Source organism: Pelodiscus sinensis, chromosome 4 (genome assembly GCF_049634645.1).
Source record: "Pelodiscus sinensis isolate JC-2024 chromosome 4, ASM4963464v1, whole genome shotgun sequence".
NCBI lineage: Eukaryota > Metazoa > Chordata > Testudines > Trionychidae > Pelodiscus > Pelodiscus sinensis.
In genome coordinates this window covers 41,429,488-41,452,821 of record NC_134714.1, presented here as the reverse complement: position 1 = coordinate 41,452,821, position 23,334 = coordinate 41,429,488, and the positions used below count along the sequence as shown (strand labels likewise).

Sequence of the window (23,334 nt, the reverse complement as noted above, 5' to 3'; positions counted from 1 at the left end):
AGCGGCTGGTTTTAAAAAAGGTCTGCCTCTGCAGGGTGTAGAAACCCAGTGGCTATTCTCTGCCTGTTCAGTCTGGTACAGTTACTGCACTCTGTGCTTGGTTGGCGTATTTGTGCGGGTCATCTCCATTTCTATAGACATTGCTTAGCTGCTCACTTACACACGCACAGTTGACAAAAAAGATTAACTCTTTTATTGTCAATACAACAACAGTATGAGCTCCGGGAAAAATCTCTGTCCCAATCACACTTCTTCCATTCCATCCCTGTTATAACTGGGGCAGCAGGGAGAGGAGTCCTCACTGCGCAGGGCTTTCTCTCATGCAGTAATGCAGCCTTGAAGAGTAAGCTGAGCCTCTCCTCTAAATGGAAACAATCCCTGAGGTGAAAGCTCCCTTCAAACCAGGTTACTGACATTTACTTAATGCCGTCTGTAGCAGGATTATCATTAAAGCTGCCCAAAAGCACATTAATCTCTCTGGAGCCGTCCGAGCGCTGGACTGTAATGGCATTTAATCAGAGAAGGCTTTGATTTCTAAAGACAAGTGCAAACACTGAAATATCTGCCTGTGGAACAGTTACCTATTCATGTGCAAGCACAGCCTAAGAGGAGAACACAGCTGGGATATTGACGGTGGGAGAAGAGCATGAGGCAAACGTTCTCAGAGAAATTAGCTTGCTGTAATTTAGAGGCAAGGAAGGCTGTGTTGGGGTTAAGACATGGATCTTTTTAGAAATGGACTGTCTCTGTTTCATGAGATCAGAGCATTTGCAGGCCAGGATGGGGGAAAGCAAACAGGGATCCAGGAACTCGAAGATGTTTATGGCATGTTTGCTGCAGAAAAGTAAAGAAGAATGAGGGCTATTTAGAGAGCACATCTTTCCAAAAAATCCCTCCCTGATGGCCCCCATGCTGCCCTCACTCATACTCACTTAAAGAGTCTTGTCCACTTAAAACTCAGTCCTCCTTCTCTGCACACCTCTGCTTGGACTCTTCTTGATTATGCCTGTGGAGGTTCTATCACCTGTCTCACCCAGAGAGCTCTTGGTTCACAGATTCTGCAAGATGTGGATGTTGTAAATGAACATCTAGCCCATGGTTTGTACTGTAGCTGGGGTAACTAACTAGCACAGCTCAACTAGCCAATTGTAGATCTCACCAAGAGTTCACAACTGGTAGTTTGTTCTGTGTCGATAAGCCATCTAGTCGGGGAACAGAAATGGTACCACGTGCCTGCTTTTGCAGGCTATCTGCCTGTAGCTTGTGAATGTTACAGATACCATCCAGGCAGTCATACATTTGATATTAATCAGAATCAAAAACAAACTGTCAGAGGGTCTAAGCTGAGTAACAGCATGCACCTGTTGCTATAACCCTTGTTCACTGTCTGTGACTGGGTGAGGTCACAGAAGACTCCTTGGGGGTGCTTCCTGGAGTGCTGACGAAGCCACTGACACTCACCTCTTGCTCTCTGGGGCTTCTCACCACCCTGTCCTGCTGGGCCAGCTCAGCTGGTCTCCCCCAGCCAAGGCACAGAGTTGAGATCACCACCCTCCTGAGAAGCAGTACAGACACTGAAACTCTTCAAGTCCCAAGAAAGTGTAGTTTAGGGCCCAGCTTCCTGGGATACCACTCTCCAAATGGAATCAGAACCTAAAATGAATTATTTAGGGGAACCCGCTTTAACAATGAAAGGAGGAATGTACACACTGATTGCTCCCCGAGGTAACAATTATTTACACTGGGCTTGATAGTAAATACAAGTGATTTTATTAAGTACAAGCAGTAGGATTTAAGAGGTTGCAAGTGAAAACAGGCAGAGCAAAGTAGGTTACAAATTTAAAATAACAGAAAACACTTAGCTAGTTGTAACACTAAAACCTCAGTACAGTCTTATTGCAGACTCATGCTAAAACTGTTTTTATTCCAGCTAAGCCTTCAAACCAGGGAAGTTTTCTTCTGGGGTCGTCATGCCCGTCAAAGACCCAGAAACTGCTAGCTCCCATTGTTTTATAGATTCCACCTTTGGGCGGGAATTCTGTTTCTACATTCCACCCTTTCTGCATTTTCCACATGGAAAAACCACAGCTGGTCAGACCTACCATTGCGGGGGAGAGGTGTCACATGACTTCCTAGGACCAACCTCTGCTAAGACTTAAAGGACAAAAGAGGCTGTTTCCAGTTGACCAAACCTTGAGGGAAACACCCTTGATGGCTTGCCTTTGCACTTTTAAAACCATGAACCATTCCATACGTCTAACTTTACACCCAATAATGATACATTCACCAAAATAAGATACACAGACCCAATGGATTGTGATGTTAAGATTGATAGGTTACATGAAGCAATTTATCCCAAGCATCTTTGAGTTATGAATATTTGTGTCCATAAGTCCATTTCATAAAGCATGGGGGGTGGGGGAGGGGTCTGTCACACTATCATTTCCCTGTCTTGCTGTTTGCTATCTCCACTCATTGAATCCGTTATAATGGTAAGTTCTTCAGGGGTGAGACTGGGTGCTGAAAAATACATGATGTGAAATGTTCTATTGAGGTGGGGTTCCTCCCTGTGCAAGTAGGATTTCTGTGGTGCATTTAGCCCACTGCACAGAGGTGGAGTCCTCCATTGTGTATATCCAAGCTGGAACCTCTCATTTCTCAAGTATTTGTGCTCTTAATGTTGGAGTGTTTGCAGAAAGTGAGCACAGAAGAGAATTCTGAAGAGATCAGCTGCTCTTGCTGCTTATACCTCATCCTTCAGTTTGGGGAGCAGTTTTCTTGGAGATCATCTTAACATGCCCCCCACTAAAGCTTATTGCAAAAAGTGCCAGACACTAGTTAAGGAGAGAGAGAGCTGCCACTGGCAATACAGGCTCCTAAGCAGTACAAAGACACCCGACAAATGGTTAAAACACAGACAAGGGTTGTTCAGACTGTAAGTCAGTCTCAAGCATCAGCATCAATCAGTTCCCAAGGAGTCTTGGAGATGCACTTTACATTAAAACCAAAGAAATATAACTCCATATAAAGATAGGGGAAAATGAGCCCTGGACTCCATTTTAGATGTTATAAAATGGGGATACCACTGAGAGATCAAATTAGGGTGAATTACTTAGAAACAGAACTACTTACAGCCCAAGACTGGGGTTCTTCCTCTATAAGGCACCAATCCAGTCACAAAGAGCACTTATGTTTGCCATATTGGCCGGCAAGAAGCCACAGAAACAATCCCCTAGACACTCCAGCTTCTCCTGTGCCACAACCAGTACAGACAGTACTATACTTATTCAGATGAGAGGTTATGAAAACCACTCTCACCAAATCTGAACAAGTTATTCTGATCCCAAAGAACCAGCCACATTCCCAGGTCAATTTTTACCTCAGATCCTAGCCAAAAGAGAACGCTGAACCAGTCCTTTTAGAATCTAAAGGCGAAAGAAAAAAAAAAAAGAAAGAAAGCCGAGAGTAAAATTGTTAAACAAATTACATACATTACTTAAAAAGTTCCTGGTGCAGGCTTGTAGCAGAGATGAAATAACCTGCTGTTTTAGAAATCTCTGGAATACATCAGGCTCAGTCCATAGCAGAGATGCTCCTGAAGCGATGAGCTGGATTGAAGACAAAATGGAGGAACCTATAGGGCACTGTTTATAACCTTGCCCAGGTGGATGGAACTTCATTGTTCTCCTTATGGGAAAGTGCCTCCCAAATTGGAATTTGTTACCTGTGCATGTCTTTTTTTTTTTTTAAATCCTGCAGCCATGGTGTTCATGCTGGTCTGCAGGTTTGCAGCAAAATTCTTCAGATATAGATTGGCAACACTTAAAGTCCATTGTCATTCAAGTACTCCAATTAGTATAAATAGTATAAATGGAATCAGCAAAGCATAAGTTTTCAACAGACACCTCACTTAACCCACTGTGTACAAAATGTGGGGCAAACATTTACATCTCACCTGCATTTTTCTTCCCCAAAGATTGTTTCAGAATAATACAGTCAGTGTGCAGTGATAATGTGTTACAGAAAGATGCTGTGTCTTGGTTCTAACAACTTAGTGTTGGAGCAAAAAGCTCAAGACCTATGGCCTCTCATCCCAAGCCCTCACTGAAGACCATTTCAGAGCTGCAGGACTGAGCAGCTCTCTATCAGGGCTCTACATCTCCATTGCCCATCCCTAATTTCACAACAGTATAGCTGGACTTCTGCAATGGATTTTTAAAAAAAAAATGACCAAAAACCAACACACTCACAAATCCAATTAACCTTCGATTAAGATTCCAAAATCGATGCTATTCTTTTGGCCTGAGGAGGTAATATTGAGCCCTGAGAAATGAGCTGCACAATGACCTTTACTTTTAATGAGATCAATAGAAGTTAGTGTCGCCATCTCTTAAAATAATTAGCAAATATTACAGCCAAATTAGGGAAAACAGTTAGTATCTGCTCCTGATCTAAAGAGACAGGAACAAATGGAGGAGAGATCAGAAAGGACACTGCCCTATCAGTGTCAGCACCCCAAGATGCTGATAAAGAGGCAGCCGTGCAGGGGATCAGGCAGGAGTCAGTATACACAGGGAGCTGGTTTTTAAACTAGTTCCCCATGCCTAGCAGGTCCCACAGAGCTGCTTGCCTCCTCACCCCATGTTGCAGCCTCTGATGCAGCAGGTGCATCAGAGCAGGTGGCTCCATGGGCCTTGGTAGGCATAGGGAACTGGAGTGTAAACATGTAACTGTTGAAAATTTCAGTGGTTACATATTTACCAAAATAAATGTATTTTAATATCTCTACCAGGAATGCTGATTTGTTATTGTGTGCTTTCTAGGGTCACTGGCATATCATTTAAACTTAGAGAAATTCATAAATGTAGGCATCCAAAAGTGCTAAAGTCAAAGTCTGGCATGTATCAATTGGTAGAATGTGTGTGAGCCTGCAGCAGCATGTTCCACCATGACACGTTTAACAGCAGGCTCTAGGGGATGGTTCCCTCCCCTTCTGCTAATCTCTTCAGCTAGACTCTTCCCAGTGACCCACCCCTCTAGCAAGTGAAGTGGCAAGATCGAGTTGAAACTGTGTTCTTTGCACAGCATGGGGCTGTACTGATGTCACCTATCATTGTAGTGGAATCCTGCAGTTGTGCTGTGTGTATTGTGCTGTAGTGTTGCTCTGATACCACTTGGTGGCTAGTGCCATCATGTTCCAATGCAACACTGCCACCTGAATTGAATTTTATTCAGCAATACCCCCCCTCCACAAGAGCCTCTTGAACAACACAGAGTAAAGCCAGTGGAAGAGGAGCAAATCTGGCATCATTCTGATTTATCAGACCCAGCCTCCTCTGCTGTCAAGCATATGAATTTTTTTCTTCTATTCGTCCAGACTTGTTCCTTTCTTAGTGTACGTGTAGACTACAGGATTTTGTCAACAAAAGTTTTGTTGACAGATACTGTCGACAAAGCTTCTGTCGACAAAGAGCGTCTATACTACATCCAGTTCTGTCGACAAAGCAAGCCGCTTTGTCGACATAGTGTAGATGCAAAGGACAGTGTAGCTGCAATAACACCTTCTGTCGACAGAACTCTGTCAACAAAAGGCATTATTCCTAGTAGAATGAGGTTTACAGCCATCGACAAAACTGCTGAGTTCTGTCGACGTTATGTTGACAGAACTCAGTGGCAGTGTAGACGCAGGTATAGTTTTGTCGACAAAAGTCCACTTTTGTTGACAAAACCCAGTAGTCTAGACACACCCTGAGTTACACCCTATTCCTCTTAGGGTATGTCTACACTACCACCCTAGTTCGAACTAGGGTGGTTAATGTAGGCAACTGAAGTTGCAAATGAAGCCCGGGATTTGAATTTCCCAGGCTTCATTTGCATCTTTCCGGGCGCCGCCATTTTTAAATGTCCGCTAGTTCGGACTCCGTGCCCGTGGCTACACGCGGCACAGACTAGGTAGAATTAGGCTTCCTATTCCGAACTACCATTGCTCCTCGTGGAACGAGGTGTACTGGTAGTTCGGAATAGGAAGTCTAATCCAAACTACCTAGTCCGTGCCGCGTGTAGCTGCGGGCACGGAGTCCGAACTAGCGGACATTTAAAAATGGCGGCGCCCGGCAAGATGCAAATGAAGCCCGGGAAATTCAAATCCCGGGCTTCATTTGCAACTTCGGTTGCCTACATTAACCACCCTAGTTCAAACTAGGGTGGTAGTGTAGACATACCCTTAGTTATTCCCCTTGTACCACACTGAGGCTTTGTCTACACTACCACTCCTGTTACTATAATTTATGTGGTTCAGGGGTATGAAAGAAACATCCCCTTGAGTGACATAAGTTACACCTGTAATAGGTTGGACTCCACCTCCATCCAGGATGCCACCTGATGTACTCTCCTGCTCTACCTGCCTGGATTCCCTCTCCCAGCTTTACTGAGTTAGGCTCTCCAGTCTTTTGCGGCACACACCCAGGTAAGGCCACACCCAGTGACAGACACGGACTCAAGTCAGCTTTGCAAGAGGACGTACTCGGCACTCATGTGCACACCCCTTTTGGGGGACATATCTGAAATAATACTGTCTTGCACTGTGTAGAAAGATCTGCATAATGCAAGCTCTCATAAAAATTATCCCTCTCTGTCAGTGTGGAGAAAGGAATTCACAGCTTCTCCCTCTCTCAGTATGAATTACACAAACTGGGTTATGTTCTAAACAAGACATAATTGTATTAACTACAAAGGTACATTTTAAGTGGTTATAAGTGAGAGCAAGCAGAACAAAGCAGAGAACTATAGTAAATACAAATTACAAACTGAGCTTAACACACTAGATAAGTAAGATGAAAATTAGTAGATTCTCACCATGAGTGATAAACAGTCTGGCAGATTCTTAAGGCACAAGTTGCCTTGGCTTTTCCAGGTTTTCTTACACAGGACAAATATCCTTCCAGCCTAGAACCATTACATCCCACAGGTCAGTCTTTGTTTCTCAGGTGTTTCTAGGTGTGTTGTTGTAGGGAGAATGGGGTCCCCCACAATGGCAATGTCTCCCTTTTATATCCTCTTCCAACTTGCTGAAAAGGTCTTATGCTGTGACCCAGGTCAAACAGTTCCCATGGTGTAGTGCTAGCTCTGAGAGTTTTCTATTGCCCACTGTTCTTGAGGTAATCTTGGTGCTTGTGTGCATTTCCTCAATAGACCATTAACATTGTTTGGCCTTTTGACTGCTGCACCTGAAGTGTCAGCATTGGGAGTGACCCAAAGCCTCAAATATGAAATACAGACACACAGGTCAATATTCCTAACTTATCTAGAAAAATGATACAGGCAAATGAATGAGAGATCTATATTCAGTAAATCTTAACCTTTCCAACAGCACCTTATATGAACCTTTTTGCATAAAGCATATCTCAGTTATGATATATTCCTATCATAAACATATTTTCATAGGGAATATTACAGCAAAACACCAAGAAAAGCACCAGTGTGGACAGCTTTGTGTCATTGAAAGAGCTTCTTGTACCAATGTAGCTATGCCACTCACTGGGGTGGTTTAATTATATCTACTGGGGAACTCTCTCCCATTGGTATAGAGTGGCTACCTGAGAGATCTTACAGCTGCATTGGTACAACTGTACTGCTGTAAGATTGCCAGTAGCTCCTCTTCCCCCTCAGTGTTCACATCCACCAGATGATTGTGGACTGTTATCCTAGCCTCTCTCTTTCATCCCTTAGCCAAGTTAACAGCCGTAACTCTGTTACTATTTCCTCCTAAGTGTATGCTTCCCCTCAGCTAATCATTTAAACTGCTGTTCTCTGAACTCCTTCCAGTTTGTCTACATCTTTCTGATAATAAGATGCCAAGAAGGGAATGCAGGATTCCAGGCGTGGCCACATTAGACATTGCTGTGATATAAATACTAAAAGATCCTGATGCTGATTGGATATTCTGGAGGCTGTGACTTCCCTGTGTCATGATGCCATGCCCGTATTGTGCCAGGCCATACTTCCATAAGTCACTGCAAACTCGGGTCTGATTTGTTGTCCACCATCACCCCTACAGTTGGTCTCTCTCAGCCTCTCTGCTTACCAGATTTCTTCCTTCTAGTGAGCAGCTGGTTCTTAGGGGTTATTTTCCCACATCTGTTAGCTTCCTTCTTCCAAGTATCAGAGGGGTAGCCATGTTAGTCTGGATCTACAAAAGTGACAAGGAGTCCTGTGGCACCTTATAGACTAACTGATTTATTGGAGCACTTCTTCCAGGTGAATCTCATTTTACTCCCTCTTATTACCTGGCTATGGAGTCACTGTGGGATGGATAAAGATCAGCAGTGATAAGGGTGGACACCTTAGCTGTGATAGGACTGGCAGCTTTGGAGCGTCTGAGGGGGTAGATTGCAGCTTCTTCAAATTGATGTTCCCGGTAGTGATTTTTTGTTTTATTTTTAGAGAACTATATGCAGTGAAGGGATCATGAATATTCTAAAATCAAGCTGTGTGGTTTAGTGGTGACTGGTCAGGTAAATCCTCTGCCGTTATCTGTGTTCCCTGAGTGGATGAGCATGCGAGCACTCTGGGCACAGACTGTGATGCACTGAGACTTTCTTTCTGTGAATGGTCATGCCTGTGAAGCTTGGTCTTGGGGCTGCTGGTGGAAAGTGAGCATGAGACAACTGTGGCCAAATGAGCAAATTCCCTTTTGAAAGTCCAGCCAGTGGAATTAGTTTGCAGTAAAAGGCACAGACTCACAGTCAAATAAATATGTACACTGAACAACACACACAGGGACACACAGCACATACTCCCAGTGACACACACATGCATGTGCACACACATAAAGCTGTATCCAGACACATTACATGCACCTTCCTACCACTTGCTCCAAAGCCAGTGGAGATTCCAGTTGCATCTAGCTGGGTGGCTTGCCGTCCAAATGACTCTCTATGGAATGTTCTTCCTTCTTCATTAACCATAATTCTGTGTCCCAGAGTTAATAACTTTCCTCCCAGCTAGCTGCAAGGTTGATCACTACCCACCGCCATGTTTACAAAGCAGCTGACCTCTGTCTACCTGTGTTTAACAAGCGTTACGTTAAATGTCTCAGTGACCTATTTTCCTGATATAGATACAATGACATCCTCATATACACGCCCCTCCAATGGTCCCTCTAATTTTTTCCATCCGTGTGTGGAATACATTTTGTTGTGTGCACCAAGGCATGTGCAGATTTGCACCACCAATAGAAAAACATGCTGCTGGATGTGGCAGCTGTGGGTGCTCTGCTGGCACCCGAATCTCTTCTGGGCAGCTGCCCAAGTGCTCTGCTTACAGGGAACACTGCACCCATCTTCCTTACACACACACACACACACTCTCTCTCTCTCTCTCAGACTTCCATGCCCCCTCCCACTCCCACTCCCAGCGGAGAGATCTCGCTTTGAGCAGTAGGCTGTGCAGGGAGTACACAGCCTGGGTGATAGATGTGCTGCCTCTCTGTGCACTGGGCACAGATAGCACCTCTTTTATTATCGCTGCCTTGTGATTAATGTTGATGAACACACTTAAAGTGCTGCCAGTGCTCACCACCTGGCTCTGATGTGCTCAGAATCCCAGCAGGCAGCCTGCTCCTTGGGACCCTGTACTATGCAGCTGGGAGGGACATTACTGCTTCCTGCCCTCTCCCAGCTTTTGAATGCTCTTTAGTGTGGGAGCTACTTGCTATACCACTGGCAATGCTCACATTTTAAGTCCTCATGGCACTTGAAAAGGAAGGCAGGACATAAGACATGAGTATTTGGGGTGGGAATTTACATCAGGGCGGCAGTCACTGGTTTGGGACTCCTGCCCTTTTTCTGTCATGCTCCCTACATTATATCTGCACCTTGGTGGAAATCTGAACCCTGAGACCTGACCTACAGGGCTACCCAACTATTCCAGCTGCAGGCCCTCACACACAGCTTTGCTGATGTCCATCTATCCTGATCATCAGTCACCTGGCTATTCCAAGCCTCCAGAATCTGCAAAGTTTAGTCTGAGACAATGAAATTCAGTTCATTTTGGACCCATGACAGAATTTGAATCCAGTTGTCCTGACTTGAAAAGCTGATGCTGCAATCTGGGGTGAAGCCAGATCCATTGTAACGGGGCTGTGAAACTAGTGTAGGTTCTTTCCCATCAGCTAAATGAATTAACAGATTCAGAAGGACCTTCTGTGCTGCTTTCCCCAATCTTTGTGCAGTTATTAGCTGGCTTTTTTAACACACCACAGCACGTCCTACTGCGAACCCACCAGTTTCCACAGCTAAATGGATTTGATCTGGATCAGTGCTTACATCATTCTAAGTATCACCTAGTTGTTGCAGTGGGCGGTGTTGGTGATTCAATGCTCTCTCTGTCCAGTCAATACTGGTAATGCCCCCATGTGGAGTTAGGAGTCAGTACTGGCCCCACTTCCATAGCATGGTGATAGGAGAACTATGCTGATATGTGACCACTTATTCAGGGACTTTCCATAAGAATTGGGGTGTGGTTAATTAAATTCCAGTTTGGGTAGCGTTCTGACACTCCTAATGTCATCCCTGCAGAGTCAACAGAATAAGGAAATCTTTGTTTCTTGTTCTAATGTAATACAGTGCAGCATAGCTCTGTGGCTGGCAAACAGCTGCCTCATCCCACCCCAGAGGCGGATGCATTTCAGTGGTTGGCAGAGATCCCTGCAAGGGACTGTGTGATGTTTGTATATACGGATGTGTTTGGCATTTGAATCCCTTGCCCCTTTCATGGGCTCCCTTTCACCTTCCAGTGGGGATGCCTGCGGAGAGGGGTTTCAGTGTGCTGGTTACACTGCATTGAGCGGGGTGGAGGTGGAGGAATGGTAGGAATAATTTACAATGATTGTTTTTTAATTGCTCTGGTGCCCTGCTGGGGAGCTCTTTGGACCTTTTTTGGGGGGAAGCCACGAGGCTGGGACTAGGGCTGGGGCATATGTTACTGAGAGGCTGCGCAAGTGCATTGGAGGCCTGGCACTGCTCCTGCCCCAATGAGATACTGGGCTGGGAGCTGTTTACTTACTCACTAGGCTCGGGGGCCGATTTAAATGTTTACTTACTCTCAGGAGGCTTTTAACTGCGATAAAATCACCTGGCGATAAGGCGGCCGCAGCATGGGGCGGACGCGGCTGTGACAGGATGATTTAAACAGCCTCTTGCTGTCGCTTTATCTTTCCAGACATCATAAATCAGATTAGCTCTGGACTGAGGTGGCGGTGGGTGGAGGACTGAGCAATGAAGAAAAGAAGACACTCCCGTTATAGAAACCAGCCACAGGCTGTATCTCCCCCAGACAGACCCCCACCCCAACAGACAGATGCCATCCTGTCTGCCTCAGAGGTGCACCCTGGATTTGCCTCTTGCATCCCCAGACAAATGCTCCTCCCTTGTCTGTCCCCTCATGCCCAGTTCTGCCCTGACAGATGCCCCAGTCAGAGAGCTTCCTCATCTGCCCCTGTGTCTTTCCTCTCCACTAATAGATTCCCCTGTTTCTACCCAGCTGGATGCCAGTTCCCTCCAGTTCTGCCATAGACAAACACTTCACACCTGTCTTCACAAACCCCTCTGTGACGGACTCCCCCCCCCCCCCCCCCCCCATGCTTTTGGAAATGGACTCATGGACATGAATATGCATAACTCAAAGGTGGTTTGAGCAAAATATTTCATGTAACCCATCGATCTTCATGTAATGATCTGCTGGTTCTGTTTATCTTACTCTGGTGTATGTATCATTTGCATGTGGAAAATTAGACACATGGAGTGGTGAACACTTTGTGAGTTTTCAGTGTGTGAATGGGAGACATGAAGGGTGTTACCTGCAACTTCTAGATGAGCCACTGTTAAACAATCTTTTGTCCTTAAGTCTGAGCAGTGGTTGGTAGGGAGGGGCCTCAACTCCTTAACAAAAGGGATAGGAGAGGACAGGCCTTGGTCTTTTGGCTGGGCTGCCCCTGAAGGAAGGGGCCAGGGACCCCAGGGCGGGGCAGGGGAGAGAGACAGCCCTGGTTTAGAGTGGCAGCTGGAAAAGAGGTTTTAGGGTGAGTTTAAGTTTGCACTGAGGTTTCAGTTGAGAATTAGCCAAGCGGTTTTGTTTCTTTTGATTTGTAACCTTTGCTCTACCTACTTTCACTTATTACTACTTAAATCCTACTGCTTCAGCTTAATAAAACCATTTTTATTTTCTGTCAAACCCAGTGTAAATTACTGCTACCTGGGGGGGGCAACCAGTGTGTGCACAGTCCCTCTTCCATTGCTAAAGGGAGCGTACCTAATTCTTTGGGGTTTGATCCCATCTGGGGAGTGCTCTCTCAGGAGGCTGGGCCCTAAACTGCACTGTCCTTGGACCTGAAGTGGTTCAGTGTCTGTGCTGCTTCTTGGTGGGGGCAGGAACCTCGGCTTGCGGCCTTGGCTGGGGGAGACCAGCAGAGCTGGCACAGCAGGACCAGGCAGTGAGGAGCCCCAGAGAGCAGGAAGACTAGTGGCAGTGGCCATGTCAGCACCCTTGGAAGCACCCTCAAGGGGTCATCTATGACCGCACCCTGTCACACGCTCCTCAGTTGTCTGGTGGATGGGCACCTCCCTATTTCTGAATGCCCCTAGCCATCAGACCCCAAAATATGTGCTAGCTCCTCCTTTCCCTGTAATCACTAGACCCCAGGGTCCATGCCAGCAGCTTACTCCCCACTGCTCCCTGTTGTCATCAGTCCCTGGCATACATGCTGCGGGCAGACTCTCCCCCCCCCCCGTAGTTGTTGGACCTTGGAGTAGCTGGCAGCCCTCTCCCTTGCTGTGACTGCCTCCTGTCTCCTTTCAGATCTCTCGCAATCTGGGGAAGTTGTACAGCGAAATGATCTTTGTGAACGGCTTTGTACACTGTGACCCGCACCCAGGCAATGTGCTGGTGAGGAAGTGCCCAGCCACCGGCAAGGCCCACATTGTACTGCTGGACCATGGGCTCTACCAGGTATGTGAGTATGGAGGATGCTGGGAGCCAGCAGGCTGATGCTATATCCATTGCCCTGGTCAATTAAAGAGGCATCCCAGGCTTGCGGATCACCCTTGTGGCTTTCTCCTATAGCTCCTACCACTTTTTAATGGGATTTTATGCCTGGCAGTTTGAAATATCAGACAGGGAGGTGGTTAAAGGTACCCACTGAGTGGGATCTGTTTTCACCTCTCTGCCCTGGTGCTGTTGATTGATTTCTTTTGGGGAACATTGCCCTCCTTCTCTAGGTCCTAACACAGAAGTTCCGCTTGGACTACTGCAGACTCTGGCAGTCCCTGATCAAAGCTGATATGAAGAGGGTGCAGAAGTACAGCAGAAGGCTCGGGGCGGGTGACCTGTACCCACTCTTTGCATGTATGCTCACTGCCAGGTCCTGGGATTCTGTCAACAGGGGCATCGACCGGTCACCTGTCACAGCCAGTGAGGTACGTCCTATTTGTGCTCCATGTTCCTGCGGTGTCTTTTCCCATTATAATCACTGAATTAGTTGATATTAATTGAGAGGCTGCATTGAGAGCTGGACTAACGACAGCTTGGAATCCCTTTGCTGTGCACTTTAATGGCTGAATTTAGTCTCTCTCTCTCTCTCTCTCTGTCTCTCTCTCTGTCTCTCACTCTCACTCATATCATGGGTCAGTCAAATTTCCCATAAGATTTTCTTGGTTAAATAAATTACTAGCTCTGGCAGAGGAAACCTTTGGGGCTCAGCAGGGAAGGATAATACATATTAGTGTTAATTGCTAGTCATATGAATGGCTATCAAGACTGATGCGTGCTTATCAAAAACCCTTGCAAGTGACAGAGGTTGTTTGGTATGGGAGGTAAGTCAAGGTTGCTGAAGTATAAATTTCATCAACCCAATCACTAAAAATGTAGGATATCTCCAGTTAAGTTCTTCCTCTCCTTTCTGTCCATACATCACCAAACCTTCTATACTCATCTCCCTCTGTCTACTGCTCACAACATCTGCTCCCATTACTCAGATGGGCAACCATGTTGTTTGTAGAGGTAAGCAAGTGATGGTGTGGCAGTAATAGGTGGGCCAGGGTTTGTGTCATATACCTTATTTTAATTTGGGTGTAAGAGGCTTGTGTTATTGTAGTAGCAAAGTGTATGGGGAGGGCGAGGGTAGAGAATATACTGGCTTTGAATTGCTTGGTAAGCAATACCTGGCAGATATAATATCATAGAATACTAGAAGTGGAGAGGTCATCAGGTCCAGTCCCCTGCCCTAATGGCAGGACCAAGTTCCTGCAGGCGGAACAGAACCTGGGACCTGTGTAACCTGCACACCTAGTGAGTGTGGATCAATCAAGCATGATAGATGTTTATCTAACCTGCTCTTAAATATTGCCAGTGATGGAGATTTCATAATCTCCTTAGGCAGTTTATTCCAGTGCTTAACCACCCTGACAGTTAAAAATGTTTTCCTAATGTCCAACCTAAACTTCCCTTGCTGCAATTTGAGCCCATTGCTTCTTGTCCTATCATCAGAGATTAAAGAGAATAATTTTCCCCTCCTACTTGTAACACCCTTTTTAGGTACCTTAAAGTTGCTATCATGTCCCCTCTTAGTCCTCTTTTTTCCAAAGGAAAAAACAACCAACCAACCAACCAAAAATCCCATTTCTTTCAGCTTTCCCTTATAGGTCATGTTTTCTAGACTTTTAATCATTTTTGTTGCTTGTCTTTGGCCTTTCACCAAATCTTTCCTGAAATGTGGTGCCCCGAAGTGGACACAATACTCCAGTTGAGGCCTAATCAGTACAGAATAGAGAGGAAGAATTACTTCTTGTCTCTTGCTTACAACCTTCCTGTTAATGCATCCCAGAATCATGATTGCTTTATTTGCAGCAAGGTCACACTGTTGACTCATATTAAACTTGTGGTCAACTATGACCCTTAGCTCCCTTTGTGCAATACTCCTTACTAGACAGGTGCTTCCCATTTTATATGTGTAAAACTGATTGTTACTCCCTAAGTGGAGTACTTTGCATTTCTCTTTATTGAACTTCATCCTGTTTACCTCAGACCATTTCTTTAGTTTGTCCAGATCATTCAGAATTTTGACCTTATCTTACAAAGCACTGGCAACCCTTCCCAGTATCATCTGCAGTGCAGACTTTATAAGCATACTCTCTATGCCATTATCTAAATAATTGATGAAGATATTGAACAGAACTGGTCCCACAATTGGTCCCTGCAGATCCACTTATTATGCCCTTCTAGTATGACTGTGAACTGTTGATAGCTACTTTCTGAGAATGATTATCCAACCAATTATGTACCTATCTTAGGGTATGTCTAGACTACATGGCTCAGTCGATGGAGCCATGTAGATGAATTTACTAGACATAGGAAAATGAAGTGGCGATTTAAATAATCGCCGCTTCATTTACATCAAAATGGCCGTTGCGCTGTGCCGATCGGTTGTTTGGCGGCACAGTACAGTAGTTTGGATGCTCCGCGGTTGACAATAGAAGCCTTTGTCGACCGCTCTGTTATGCCTTATGGAATGAGGTTTACCGGAGCGGTCAACAAAGGCTTCCACTGTCGACTGTGGAGCGTCCAGACTACCGCGCTGTGCCGCCAAACAGCCGATCGGCACAGCGCAGTGGCCATTTTGATGTAAATGAAGCGGCAATTATTTAAATCGCTGCTTCATTTTCCTATGTCTAGTAAACTCATCTACATGGCTCCATCGACGGAGCCACGTAGTCTAGACATACCCATATAGTAGCCCTTTCTATACTGTATTTGTCTAGTTTATTAATAAGAAGGTCATGCGAGACTGTATCAAATGCTGAACTAAAATCTAGGTATTCCACATCTACCGCTTTCCCCTTAAGCACAAGATTTGTTATCCTATCAAAGAAAATTATCAGGTTGGTTTGACATGATTTGTTCTTTACAAATCTAGGCTGACTGGTATACAGGTAAGAATTTGTTAAAATTGTGAAATTAAGTGGTGGAAATTCCTTGGTCTTTGTGGCTCGGTGCTTGATTTTTGTGGTCAGAGTTAAGGTTTGCTCTGATGGGTCACAAATACCATACAGCTCCCCTCTGGCATTGGAAGGTGAGTTTCTGTTTAAAGGGAATGCAGGTCCTGTCTTTTGTTTTTGGGGTGAAACAGAGAGGTTAAAATCAGCAGCAAGAACTAGACATTGTGAATGTAGGCACCATGTAACACAGAGCTTTCTGATGATGCTCCTAAGTCCTGTGTTACAGTACCCTCTACTTTTCTTCTTACCAGAGGTCTTATCTCATGTACCATCTGCTATTCTAGTCTTCGTTCTTGTCAGAAAACACTGGCTCTGATGATATAATGTGGTTGTTTTGTGATGAGGACACTCTTACTTTGTGCAAGATTGAGATGTACCAGATTTATTTAATTCTGATCTGGGTGGGATCCTCATCCAGGGGAATGGTAATGTAGTAAGCATGCTAGGGCACCATGTCCTGAGAAGCAAGGAGGAATAAATATTACTTACCTAATGAAATATGGGCCCATTACACCAAATCAAATTTGGGACTTGTTCACCACCATGTCCCAAAACACTCATGTTTCTATTCAGGTTCTAAAGGGCTGACATTACTCCATTACAAGGTCAAAGATGCCAGTTGCTGTTTTAACTTGTTGCCAGGAAATCCAGTGGCTATCCAGGCCCATGCTCAAATCCCCAGCTTTTCATGGAACCGCAGGTTAAAAACACATCCATGATAATCTCAAACACACAATTTTGTGATCTGTGAATTTCTGCTCTTACAGGAATTGCCATCTCACAAGCTGTTGAATCCCACCAGTTGTCACCTGGCACATGTCTTTATTGAGTATGTTTCAAATTACCCACTAACATTTAGCCTAAAAGATAAGGGTTTTTGCAATCAACTGGTGGGACTACTTGCTACATTATATTAATGAGGCAAAGATCTTAAGAATAACAAACAATCAAAAAAGGATTTGATATTTTGTATAAGAAGGACTATCCTCTCCAGTGGTAGTTGTTGGGATAAAATTATAAGGATCTTCGTGCTTCAGGCATAAGTTGGGGTCAGGAAGGAATTTCACCCCGTGGGGTAAGGTTAAACATTTAGGTGCTTTGAGTATTAAGCTGCCTTTTGAAGTGTTTGGCTTTGATCACTGTCAGAGAGAGGACACCAGATTAGACAGATCATTTTCTGAACCAAGCAGTGACAGATAGGATACTGGATGAAGTGCATAATTGGTGTGATCTGGTGGAGGTGCACACCGAACCATAGGTATTTTATGTTCTCCAAGTCTTAAGTGCATGAGAGAAGAGTCCCAATACCAGTATGGGGGAAATGTACAGCGCCAGTCACACCTACTGTGGAGAAAAATTATTTTAGAACTGTCCCTTCCCCCTTCCATGTTCAAACATACTCCTGATTCTATGTAAAACTTGGTTTCTGCTGCATTCTGTATTTGACATGCTGTGTTCTGAACCATTCAGATGCGTCAGTGACCTTTTTCTGGATTTTCTGGTTCATGCCACAGCTGCTGAAGGATGCAGGAAAAGCCTGTGTGTGTGTGATGATCCAACACACCACCCTGGATTCATTGGGATTCTTGTTGAGTAGGACTGACAGCTTTAGCAAGAGCCAGGAGAGCAAGGGCAAGAAGTGGGTGGGCTTCCCCCTTGTGGCTCAGCCATGTACCTCATTCCTGATCTGCAGTACCTCCTGCAAGTCATGTTCTGGACGCCTACATATGCAGTTCTGCCAGCATACCTCTAGGCTCATTGTGCCATCTTGGTCCAGGCCCAGACTTTGCCAAGGAGGGAATATTCAGATGGGATTGATCTCTGTTACTGGGTTGGTTTGTTTTTGGAGGGAGAGCCTCTTTCTGGTAGCTCAGAAACCCCCCGCCCCTTCAAAGAGTTTGGCTATAAGCAATCACCAGGATTCATCTTAAGGTTTCTCTTTCCCAGGACATTCCTCATATGACTCTTGGGGAATCTGACGTCAGGGACAGCCCTTCTCTCACGCCAGGCATTGGGCACAGTCTGTTCAGGATTACAGCTGGGCAGGACACAATTTTCCTGTACTGCAAACAGAATTGAAAACTTCTCCTGTTCAGAATTGAGACAGAGCTCTTTAGTGACAAAGGCACAAGCAGAGAAGAACAGCCAGTTGCCCAGTGGGTAGGGCACTCACTGGGGATGTGGAAAACCATCTCCCAGTTCCTGTTCTTTCTGACTTGGAACCAGGACTGGTACACAACTCTCCGGCCTCAAAATGAGTGCTCTAAGCCCCAGGCACTAGGCAGCTCTGGGTTGGGGTTGTTTCTCTCTGACCAGAGTCCATCCCGGAGGTGGGAACCTTCTCCACTCAAGTTTAGCCTTCTCGTCCCTTTTCTGTAGAAAAATTTCAGTTTTGACAAATTGGCTTTTTCCTACCAAAAAAAGATCACCCTGCTATTGCTTAGCCAATGAAGCATAAACTCCTAGCTAGAGCAGAAAGGTAACATGTCTGGGCTGGGTGTATATCTGATATGTTTTGAGGGTGCAGGGAATCCTTCCCAGAAACCCAGATAAATTCTGCTTGGTGCCTGCAGCCCTCTCCTGCTGCAATCAGTGTTTCCATCAGGGGGCAGATGAGATGACTCTTTGGTTGAAAGCAGCAGGGGTTGCGATGAGCTATATGCAGGCCTGGGTGCTCCTGAAACCTGGAGTCCAAGAGGAGAGACACTCGTGACAGTAGCAAATCCCTTGCCTCTGAAAGGCTTCCAGCCCTGTATGGGGAAGTCTCCATCTCATGCTGTGGCTCACTTGTTCAGACAGGAGTGTGGGGTGGGGACTAAAAGCACTGAGAGCTTTGTTCAGACAGGAGTGGGGGGTGGGGACTAAAAGCACTGAGAGCTTTGCAGAGGCAACTTGCCCAGTTGTTGGGGGCACTGAGCATCCCCTTGTGCCTGACCTGGGAGCTGCAGCTAGCTACGGGCTTGGAAGCCACTTGAAGGCAACAAAGGGAGTGAATTGAGGAGTGGGTTAGGACAGACTCAGTCAGGTTCTCGTGAGTGAGGTTGGCTCCCCATCAATGTTCCCTCTAATCTTTCCCCTCCATGTGTGGAGTTTTAAATCTATGTGTGGAATACATTTTTTATGTGCACTGAGGCATGCGCGAATGTGTAAAACCAGCAGAAACACAAAACCTCGCTGTGGGTACTCTGCTAATCAGCTGGGCAGCATTTGAATCTCTCCTGAGCAGCTGTATAAGTGCACAACTTCCAGGCAACACTGCTCCCTACCTGCTCTGTCCCAGTCGCTTGTATAGCTAGGCCTCTGCAGAAAGGCAGCTGTAGGAGCCTGGAGCCTATTAGCTTCTGGATCACAGAAGCAATCTCCTAAGCAATCACTTCCTCCAGTATGCACTGCAGAAGAGGCAGGATGTAGACTCCCAAGGGCTCTATTAACCTCTCTCTCCTCTCTCCCCCCACTTACCTCTCTGCTCTGATGGTGCTCAGGACGTGGAGATCCGGACCAATGCTGCTACTTACCTACCTCAGATCAACCAGCTCCTCAACAACGTCCCTCGCCAGATGCTGCTGCTGCTCAAGACCAATGATTTGCTAAGGGGGATTGAGTCAGCCCTACGCACACGGGCCAGTGCCAGCTCCTTCCTCAACATGTCTCGCTGCTGCATTCGAGCCGTCTCCACGTGAGTCCCTAGTCTCTGTGAGAGGAGCTCTGGCTGCCACCAGGCACCTCCTGCCTCTCATCCTCTAGAGTTTAAACAGCGGTGGCTCTGGAATATCGAAAACTGCCCTGTCTTACCTGAACCTTTTCCCCTTGTTAGCATGTCTATAAAGACCCTCTTCTTTTTTAATCAATCTTGTCTTCTTTCTCCCCATCACAACCCCCATGGGAGAGGGACAAGAATTTTGAGCCATACAGAACTAGAAACAGGGAGGGAGCTGGAAATGGGGTGAGAAGGGGGGAGGAAAAGGAGGGGTGCACTAAATTTTTTATTCTGAGATCATAATTCAACCCGATCTGATTAACGTCCCCACCAGAAACGACTGATGGAAAAAGAACCCTAACTTTCCAGCTGCAGGTCTAAGCAGCATGATCATGTGGGTAGGGGGTGTGGTGCCTAGAGTCTAGCCCTGGTTCTGACATTGGCTTGCTCATTTCCTCAAGCCTCAATTTCCTCATCTGCACAGTAGGGATAACAGTTATGTCTCTGCCTCGAGAGGGAGTCATGAGGCTCCATTTACTTGTGTTCTCTGGAGAGGGGTGCAGTACTGTTTATCAGAGCAGGAGAGCCAGGATTGCCCAGTTCTGTTCCTGCCTTTGCCACTGACCTATTGTGTGACTTAACTTCTAAGTGCCGCATATGCTTCAGCACTTTTGAGAGCCTTAGAAGAGAGGTTGTGGAGCAGTGCAGTGCTAGCAGTCGTCGGTCTCTTTAGGGACCAGTCGAATCTTGTTTTGCTTAGGGATCTGATTATGTAAATGCAACCATGTGGTGAATGCTTAGCACTGTTATTGGTGATAAGAGTTAGCATCTGGATAGCCCTCTGCAATGTCAAATGCTCTCACTAATGAATAATAGCCCTTCGGGGAGGAAGGGAGCTGTTATCACCCCACTATCCAGATGAGAGGATTGAGGCATAGACAAGGGAAGGCCAAGGCAAGTCAGCTGTGGAAACCGAACCCAGGAGTTATGATTGCAAGCTCCTTGTAGTTGAGCAGGCTTTCTCCTCTCTCCTGGATTTTCTGGGAGAGAATGATCTTTGTGGGGCATATTGAACTCAGGAAACCCTGACCTGCCAGCCAGGTGGGATCCCCCAGAGTTAGGATACTGTACTCCAAGACTGGGATCCTGGCTGATGACTGGCACTTGAGGGTGGGGGGCTCCTGGTCTTCATGATCTAAGATGGGCTATTCTGCTGCTGGGCTGTGTCCTGAGGGATTAATGCAGCTGTTTCTCTCCTTTGCCAGGTACCAGAGGAGCAAGTCTCACTCCCTGTACAAAAAGGCCCAGATCTCTCTCTTAGAAGCCCTGAGCCTGTGGCAGATCAACTTGTATGAACTCTTCCTGCGGCTGAAGGGGACCCGGCTGGGGAACTGGGTCATTGCTTTCCTGAGCAGGATGCACCATTCTCTGTACTGACAGGAACTGGCGGGAGAAGCCTGGGCAATTACTGTTCGCCTCCATTGTCCGCAGCACTCTTGCCTTCCTGACCATTTCTGTCCGTACTCCACAAAGGAAATTGAGACTCTTTTCTTGTAACATGTGGTGTCGGCCTTGGCTATCAGAGCATAAGCTTCTCTACAGCAGTAAGGGAGACGAGAGTGGGTGCTCTAGCAGTCAGGGCTCCTGGATTCTATTCTAGCAGTGAGTGAGGGCAGTGGGCAGGACAGGGGGACTAGGAGTCTCTCTGTTCCCAGCTCTAGGAATACCACAATGGAAACATCCTATAGACTTGAATAGAACATGAGAACCTTTTCTAGGCTCCCTCTTCCACTTTTAAACCATCTTAAAACATTTAAGAGAAATGAATCCCCACCCTAGAATTCTCCAGGATAATTCAAATCCCCTAGAGAAGAAATCATTATTAATAAAATCCAGTAGGGTTTTCAGTAGTGGTACAGAATCCTGTTGGCTTCTGTGAAATTGATGGGAATTTTCTCCTGGAAGAGTATAATCTAATGGTTAGAGCAGGGAATTTTGAGAGCAAGGGTCTGGAAGCCAGGCTCAGATTTCTGGGCTCTGTTCCTAGCTGTGCGATGGAGTCATTGTGTCATTTTGGACAAATGCTTTCCTTGCCTTACTTTCCCCACATCTGATACAGAGATAATGCTGTGAACCCTCCTCTGAACTCCTCGGGGAGAAGGTGCTGTGGAATCTTACCTGAGAACTCATCGTGTTGCTGATGACGTATTTGTATTGTATTGTTGCACAGGAAAATAAAGCAGGGTGTCACAGTAGAGTCCTGCACGGAGAAGAGAGAAATGCATTGCTGCCCACCCTTTTCACTCCAGCCCCATTTTTAGTTTTTCCCCTCCCTGAGCATAATCTGTCACTCTGTGCTACTAGTCCCTTGCAAGCCCACTCCACTGCTCCTCCAGTGTCTCTACCACTGCCTCCTATTCAGCTCAAGGTCAGCTGTTGTGAAGTTAGGCCTGTATTGTCATGGGGGTGATGGAGCCTGCCTTGCCTCACACATTCAGACTCACCACTCTTGCCTCACACATTCAGACAAAGCTTGCCCCCATCTCTGCCGCTGGAGCCAGTGCTGCTGTAGCATTGCACATGGAGCAGCTGGTTTATGTCCAAATTGCTTGTGACATTGGGCAACTCCTGGCTCAAACAGAAACTTTCCACTTGCTCCGTATATGGGCCTGATTGCTCTGAGCCCACAACAAAGCCACAGGCCCCAGAAAGCCGGGGTATAGGCCTTACTTCTGCCATGCTCTGTGTGGAGCTTCCTGCAAACAGCAGTGACATGCAGAGGTGCTGTGTGGTCAGACTTGTGGGATCCTCCCTACACTGCTAGGCCAGGCTGAAGAGATGATGTTGGGAAACAGACTGCACAAAAGGGGCCCGGTCAGGGAGAGGCCTTTCAGACCCTTGCAGGCCATCCCATGGATCATCTTTGCCAGAGGCACCTCCACCACTGTGCACAAAGTGGCTGTTTGAGGAGCCTGCACTACCAACAGGTTCCATTGAGAGAGTGTCTTGTCAGCACAGGAGGGTAAGGCCTGGGGAGAGGCTGCTTGTGAAAGAGAATGGCTTCCTGGTTGGCATGTGTCTGAAAGTCCAGCCATGGAGTGTGCTTGTTTATGTGAGAGGGGATGTGCGTATGACTGCAGGAGAGGGTCACCTTGTGACACAGGGAGTGCAGAAATCTCTCACTGTGGGTGAGATAGAGAACACATGTAAGTTGGAAATATGCCCAGTGATAGTGCATGAATGTCTGTGACAGTGAAAGTATCTCTGAATATGTAGCAGTGGGTGTGTGGCTGGTTATTACAAAGAGGTGCTTTAGCTGCAGTGTCTGTTAAGTTAAATTGCAAATGCTGAAATTAATGCATGTGTCTTAGGGGATGTGCATGTGGGGTTTTTTTCTCTCTCTCTAATGTGTTTCCTATCCTACCAACTGCAATCTAAGCTCAACCCATCCCTCACAACTAGACCAACCTCCTGCCTCATCTCATTGGTTTGTCAGCTGGTAACCAGGTCTATGGTCTTGTCTAACTAAACTCTCTAAGAACAGGAACAAGGACCTGAGCTCTCTGCACCAGTTAGAGCAAGAAGCCC

The 23,334-nt window shown here is 46.2% G+C and overlaps 1 protein-coding gene across 9 annotated transcripts in view; it reads left to right on the top strand.

Annotated features, from left to right (window-relative positions):
* The window catches only part of ADCK1 (aarF domain containing kinase 1), a 139,775-nt gene extending 117,169 nt beyond the window's left edge, over nt 1-22,606 (top strand). For 3 of the 9 annotated variants that reach the window (XM_075926785.1, XM_075926789.1, XM_075926788.1), the window contains 4 exons: nt 12,856-13,005; nt 13,275-13,472; nt 19,532-19,725; nt 21,012-22,594. In XM_075926785.1, coding sequence (XP_075782900.1) covers nt 12,856-13,005; nt 13,275-13,472; nt 19,532-19,725; nt 21,012-21,183 — 714 coding nt within the window. In that variant the 3' untranslated portion in view covers nt 21,184-22,594. Of the gene's footprint in view, nt 1-12,855; nt 13,006-13,274; nt 13,473-19,531; nt 19,726-21,011 lie in introns of all 9 variants that reach the window. The other 6 variants (XM_075926786.1, XM_075926782.1, XM_075926783.1 and 3 more) reach the window with 6 other exon arrangements.
* Nucleotides 22,607-23,334: the final 728 nt, after the last annotated feature.